Source organism: Anser anser, assembly GCF_964211835.1.
Source record: "Anser anser genome assembly, chromosome: 3".
NCBI classification, from domain to species: Eukaryota; Metazoa; Chordata; class Aves; order Anseriformes; family Anatidae; genus Anser; species Anser anser.
This window is the reverse complement of record NC_139722.1, coordinates 100,003,481-100,010,028: the sequence shown is the minus strand read 5'-3', so window position 1 is coordinate 100,010,028 and position 6,548 is coordinate 100,003,481. Positions and strand designations below refer to the sequence as shown.

Below are 6,548 nucleotides of genomic sequence, written 5' to 3'. Positions count from 1 at the left end.
GTGGGTTTCGGGGACTTCTTTTTTTTTTTTTTTCCGCTTTTTTTGACTTTTTTTTTTTTCGATTTTTTTTTTTTCCCCTGCCCCTCCGGCAAGTGCTCCGGCAGCCGCCACCGCCTCCCGCCCCGCCATCCCTCCCCATGCTCCCGGGGCGGCGGGCAGCTCCGCGCCGCGCTCCCGGCAGCTGAGCGGCGGGGCCGCGCGTCCCCCGGCGGGGAGAAGAGCCCGTGCTCGGCGGCCGCCAGGATGTACACGGCCGGCCTGGCCCCCTTCTACGCCTCCAACTTCAGCCTCTGGTCAGCGGCGTACTGCTCGGCGTCGGGGCCCGGCGCCGGCGGCTGCTTCCCCCTGGACGCCGCCGCGGCCAAGAAGCCGTCCTTCTGCATCGCCGACATCCTCCACGCCGGCGGCGAGGCGGCGGGCGGCCCTGCCGAGAGCCTGCCCGGCGGCCCCGGGGCCGGGCTGCCGGCGGCGCTGGGCGCCGTCCACCACGGCGGCCCCTTCCACGCCGCCGCCTCGCCGCTGCGGCCCACGCCCGTCGTGGCCCCCGACGCCCCGTCCGCCGCCGCCTTCCCGCAGCGCCTCTCGCCGCTCTCGGCCGCCTTCCACCCCCCGCACCACCACCACCGGCCCCCGCAGCACCGCTCCCCGGCGGCGGCGGCGGCGGCGGGGGGCGGCGGGGCCCCGGCCCCCGGCCGGGTGCCGGGCGGCCACACGCACGGCTCGGCGCCGGCGCCCGCCAGCAAGGACCTGAAATTCGGCATCGACCGCATCTTGTCGGCGGAGTTCGACCCCAAAGTGAAGGAAGGCAACACGCTGAGAGGTAGAGAAATCGGCTCGGCGCGGGTCTGGGGGGGCTTTAAGCGGCCGCGCGGCCCCGCGGCTCGCCCCCCTTTGCGAACCGGCCGAGAGAAGCGTCAGCGGTGTGAGGACGAGTTTTTAATGCCCCCCCCCCCCAACACACACACCCCGAAGTAGCCCCCGGCCCCGCGCTGCGCCGCTCCGCAAAATAGCGATAGCGTAAAAATAGCTGAACCGTCCGGTGCCGGCCTCCCCGGCCCGGCCAGGGCTTTTCGTGGGCCGGCAGGGCCGGTTTTAAAGGCTCTCGCTGCCATCAATCTCCCCTCGCAGCGCGTAAACATCCTGACAGAGCAGCCACCGGAGGGGAGGATGCCCGAGCGCCGGGGCCCCGCCGCGCCCCCCGAGCCGAGGCAGGGCGAGCCCCGCCGGGGTCCCGCAGCGTGCCGGGCTGGGGGGCTCGACCGCGGTGTAACGGAGCTGTGCTTGTTCTGTGCTCGCAGATCTCACCTCCTTATTAACTGCCAGCCGCCAAAGCGGGGTTCACCTCCCCAGCTTGCAGCCTTCCGCCAGCCAGTTCTTCGCGTCTCTAGACCCCATTAACGAGGCCTCTGCTCTTCTGGGTCCCTTAAACACAACCCCAAGGAGCTCAGTTCAGCACCAGTTTCAAGACACTTTTCCAGGTACATCCCGTCCCTCCCCCGTCCGTCCCGGAGCGGCCCCCGGGCCCGAAGGGACTCGCCGGGCGCTGGGAAACGCCAGGACTTTTTCTTTTTCTTTTTTATTTTTATTTTTTTTTTATTATTTTTTCCACGATTTTATTTTTTCCAGCGAGGCTCAGGCTTGGGGCATCTCGTGGGGGGAGGCAGAGCAGCTAGGGCCTGACGCAGAGGTTCCCCCCGGCCAGTCAGAAATAATACCTGGGCCTGGAGAGAAGGGGCTGGGGTTGGGGGGGGGGGGGGGAGAGAGGGAAACACGGGCTAAACACCGTGTTGTCCGTGTCGGAGGGACCACAGGCCCGTGTGTAGGACTCGTAGGCTCGGGCCTTCCCCGCCCCTGCCTCCTTCGAGCCCCTCGTCCCGGCGTCGGTGCTAACGGGGCCGCCCCCCGGTCCGTGTCTCCTTGCCCCCGCAGGTCCGTACGCGGTGCTAACCAAGGACACGCTGCCTCAGACCTACAAGAGGAAGCGCTCCTGGTCCAGGGCCGTTTTTTCCAACCTGCAGAGGAAAGGTTTAGAAAAGCGCTTCGAAATCCAGAAGTACGTCACCAAACCCGACAGAAAGCAACTGGCGGCGATGCTGGGGCTGACGGATGCTCAAGTAAGGGCGGCTTCGCTTGCGTTACGTGCGCGCCCGGGTTCCTAACTTCCAGTTTTGTTCAGGGGAACACTGCGGGAGGGGGGGGGGGGGGGGAGGCAGAAAAGCTTTTTGCTTTCCTTGCTCTTTTGCGGGCCCGCTCAGGGGCAGGGCCCGGGGCCGAGCATCAGGATGCGCTTTGGTGCAGTGAAACTCGCGGCAGGAGGCAGCTTGGGTCAAAGGAAGTAGAGGGGAACACACTATTTTTAATGCCTCTCGCTCTTTTTTTTTTTTTTTTTTCTCTCTAAATCTCTCCCCGCGTTGTGAAATCCTCAGTTCAGGGGAAGTGAAAACTCTTCTTCAAACGGAATCATTAAACGCCACTCTGCGATGATTCCACTATTGAGGGCCGGCAGCGCAAGGAGTTGTATAACGCTGTGGTTTCTTGAGCAAGATTTGGTTTCCTGGAAGAAGAAGTAGAAGGGGAGAGAGAGAGAGAAAAAAAAAAAAAAAGCAAAAACGGGGGGCGCTTTTTTATTGAAACACGCAAATAAGAAGGAAAAGGCCACCTCAGCCGCCTAAGTGCGGGGGCAGAGGAGGACGAGGATGGCCGGGTGGATCTTTTTCTTCTCTTTTCCTGTCCCGGGCCGGCCTGCGGGGAGGACGAGAGGGCCGGGCGGTGCGGGGCGGTGCGGGACGGTGCGGGACGGTGCGGGGCGGTGCGGGGCGCGTCCCGTGCTGCCCGTCTGAGGGCGGCCTGGCCGCAGGTGAAGGTGTGGTTCCAGAACCGCCGGATGAAGTGGCGGCACTCCAAGGAGGCGCAGGCCCAGAAGGACAAGGAGCCGCCGCCGGAGCCGGAGCCGGCGGCCCCGCGCTCCGCCCCGCCGCCCGCCGCCGCGGGGGAGCCCGAGCGCAGCCCCAGCCGCTCCGACGGCGACAGCGACAGCAGCGACGCCGACTCCCTCGACATGGCCCCCAGCGACACGGAAAGGACTGAGGGCGCCGAGCAGAGCCTGCCCCCCGCCGGGGCCGCCAAGCCCCCCGGCAGCCCCGGCCTCCCGTCCCCGCCGCCCGCCGCCAGCCCCGAGCCGCGGGGCGCGCTATAGACGGGGCGGCCCGGCCCCGCCGCCGGCCCCCCGCGCTAATTTATGTCCTCCTCCTCCTCCTCCTCTCCGCCGCCCGGCCGCGGCCCCGCAGCGCTGCACGGGGGCCCGGCGGGCCCCGCACCCGCACCCGGAGCGGCTGCGGAGCGGCTGCGGAGCGGGAGCTCCGGCCCCGGGACGACGGGCGAGAGGCGAGCTGCGGCACTGCTGCTCGCAGGAGAGCGGGACTCATCTTTTTTTTTTTTAAAAAATTTTTATTATTTTTTTTAATTTTATTCTCCGTCTCCCGCCCCTCGCCCTCTCCAGGAAGGTCCGAGCGAGGGACTCCGAGAACGTGGCTCTGAACTCCCTCCTCCCTCTCCCCCCGACCAATTTACAATGTGAAGTATTTTGCCAGCATCCTCGTGGGTTGCGACGTGTTGCTTCGAATAATCCGGCCAAGAAATACTGCACTGACAAAATATATAAATATATATATATATATCTCCTGTAAATAAAATGTTTGCTATGGTTTGTAACCACGTCAGTCTGTTGACCAGGGGAGAGGGCTGGTGAAGCTGACCCAGCTTCCTACGCCTCGCTCAAAGGCAGCCACTGTCTGCTCCTCGCCGGGAGGGACTCCCGGTGCAGCCTTCGCCTTTTTTTTTTATTTTTTTATTTTTTTCCCCTTCTTTTGCGAATGGAGGCGAGAACAGGATTTGACTACGCAAAGTTGTGCCTGGGCGAGAAAGCAGCCGATTGCACTTGCACGTACAGATGCGTGCGTTTATCTGTGGGCGGCTCTTGGTTTTTAACGCACGATCGGACGGGGCTGCCCGCGAGGGTCGGGGCTGCGGGGCGCGGCTTTGCGCCGACCTCGCTCCGCTTCGCCCCCCCCGGCCCGCCGGGGTGGAGGGGGGGGGGGATAGTGCCCCGTGACGTCACGGGGGAGCACGCCGTGACGTCATACCCGCGGGGGGCGGGGGGGCGGCGCAGGGGCAGAGCGCAGCCCCGGGGGGGGGGGGGGGGGGGGAAGAGGCACCGATAGGAGTGGAAACCGAGGGGTAAAGGAGTGCGCAGAGCCACAGCGGGCAGGGCGATTTTCAGAAGTCTGCGCACGAAGCTCCGCTGCGCCCGCGCAGGGAACCGGGAGGCATGGGGGAAAGGAGCTGGAGGGCTCCTCGTAACTTGGGTCGCCCTTGAAGGCTTTTCAGGGGGGGTATCGCTGCTTTTTTGGGGGGCTGCGAAGCTCGCAGCGGGCCCTGCAGCTTGCCTCCAGCCCCAGCAAGCGGCTGTTCGTGGGGCCGCTGCCGCGCACATCAGTGCGGGGTTTGCTGCGAGGGGTTTGTAACTTCCGCCAAGAGCGAGGGAAGCCGCGGGGCAGATGTCCGGCGAAAGGCTGCTGGTCCTGTCGCGTCGCACCAGCGCGGTGCGGCTCACGGACGCGCGGGGCTTTGCTTGCTCGGGGCTCAGCCGTGCGGAGCGGGCACGGGGCAAATCACGGCTCGGGAGTCGGGGAGAGAGGGGCTGGGGTGGCTCTGCTCTCACGGGGAGGGAGAGGCGAGTCGGGAGAGTTTCTCTTCCCTCGAGCTAGGGGAATCTGCGCTTCCTCTAAGAGCGGGGCTGGCTGCACAGAGGCCGCCTCCAAATAACGCCCTGGTCTCCCCGAATGACGGGAGGGAACCCCCCCCGGACCCCGCGGCCGGGAGAGAGCAGGGGCACCCTTCTACGATAACACGGCAAAAAGGGGGAAAATAACACTATAACAAGTAAGTAACGGGGAAAGATCCTCAGATCCAAATGAACGAGCTAAAAATCCCTCTGGATCGGGCTGGAGGACAGGAGGTAAAGGCGAGCGGGATTCTCCCGCGCCTCCGGGCTTAGGGCCCCGCGGCCAAATGGCAAGGCTGGGAGGGTAATTTTGTTCCTCTCCCCCCCTGCGAAAGGAAAAAAAAAAAATAAAAAAAATCTCTGTACCGCATTGCTTCCGTTGTACATGTCCTCGGGCAGGTCGAGCAAAACCACGACAACGAGTTTTGGGAAAGGTGCGCTGCTGGGGAGATTTGTGCCCGTCTCGAGTGGGAAGGGAGCTCGCCTGGTCCCGCGGGGCTGCTGGTGAAGAAGCTGAACCTCCGCGGAAAAAGGCGAACCAGCGGCGTGACTGCAGCCAGCTCGAGTGCTGGCCGTCGGGGAGGTCGACCTGCCCGTAGCGCCATGCAACAACCACCCAAAATAAGGTCCGAAAAAGGCTGGGGGAGTCCCTTTTTTGTTCGCTTTATTTCTTCCACGTCTGATAACACGAAAGGATTTTGATGCTGGTTATTTCTGAATGCGAAATGCTGAGCATCGCACTGCAAGGGTCCCCCATTACCCCGCTGGTCCGACTCCTAAAATCGGTGGTCACCGCCTTCGAGTCGGTTCCTTTCTCTCCCCTAAACCCGTTGTGACTCTTTGCAGACCTGCGCCTCCCGATCCCAAATCCCTTGGGTTGCGCCCACCCGCCGCAACGGGGCCGTCTTGGAGCTGCTCTCCCCTGCTCGGGGGGGCCCGGACACCCCCACATCCCCCGGTGGGGGGTCGGGAGGGGCTTCCCTTGGCACTGTCCGGTGCTGTCCCGGCCGGGCTCTCGGGATTTTCGCTCCCGAGTGCTCAGCGGAACTTTTCGGGTTTATTTCGGATGTGCGATTGTAGGGAGAGCAAGGAACGGGAGCGGTACACGCTGCCGAACGGAGAGCAGAGGTTTCCCTGCCTCCTCCCTGCCTCGCATGTGTGGGAAATCAAATAAATAACGAATTGGGAGGCCTTTTCGGGCCGCCTCGTCATCTGAGCCCCTTCTGCGAGCTTTGCGTCCACAGCCGCACAGATGCGCAGCCGGGCTCGTCTGAGCCAGGTCCTGCCGGCTCCTTCTCGGGGAGAAGCTTCCCAATAACCCCACATTTCCCATATTACCAAGTCTAACGACATCCTGTTCTTCTTGCCCTGTTTCTTACCAGAAACCTCCCACCTTCAAAAAGACTCCAGGCAGCCTCGGAAATAAGAATAGTCACGTTAACAGGAAAAAAAAAAAAGACACAATATTTTAAGCAAGAGATTTACTGGAAGGGTGAAGAAAGGGCCAGGCGGGGCCGGACAACGAGCTGGCTTTGGGGTCCCTCTCGGAAAGGGGGGGTCCCACCGTGCCCCCCCGGTCGCAGCTGCTTCCCCCCCCCCCAGAGCCCCACGGGCTCGGGGCTGGCGGCGGCGGCGGCGAAACCTGAGTTCGGCTCCCTCCTCGTTAGCTCGGCGAGAGCAGCCCCGCTCCTTAGGAAAATATTTTTATTTTATTTTAACGTCGGGCTTAAGCTGATGTCTTAAAAAATAATTGTTTTCAGACCCC

General features: G+C 63.3%; 1 protein-coding gene across 2 annotated transcripts; it reads left to right on the top strand.

The window, feature by feature from the left end:
- Positions 1–243: 243 nt before the first annotated feature.
- Positions 244–3,711, top strand: HLX (H2.0 like homeobox; the record flags this gene model as incomplete). 2 transcript variants are annotated; one of them, XM_083831629.1, is made up of 4 exons in its annotated part: positions 244–820; positions 1,299–1,478; positions 1,930–2,114; positions 2,858–3,711. In XM_083831629.1, 4 exons carry the CDS (start codon positions 244–246, stop codon positions 3,194–3,196), a joined length of 1,281 nt encoding a protein of 426 aa, XP_083687755.1. In that variant the 3' UTR covers positions 3,197–3,711. The 2 variants fall into 2 exon arrangements, with proteins under 2 accessions (XP_083687755.1, XP_083687756.1); XM_083831630.1 differs by lacking the exon at positions 1,299–1,478.
- Positions 3,712–6,548: the final 2,837 nt, after the last annotated feature.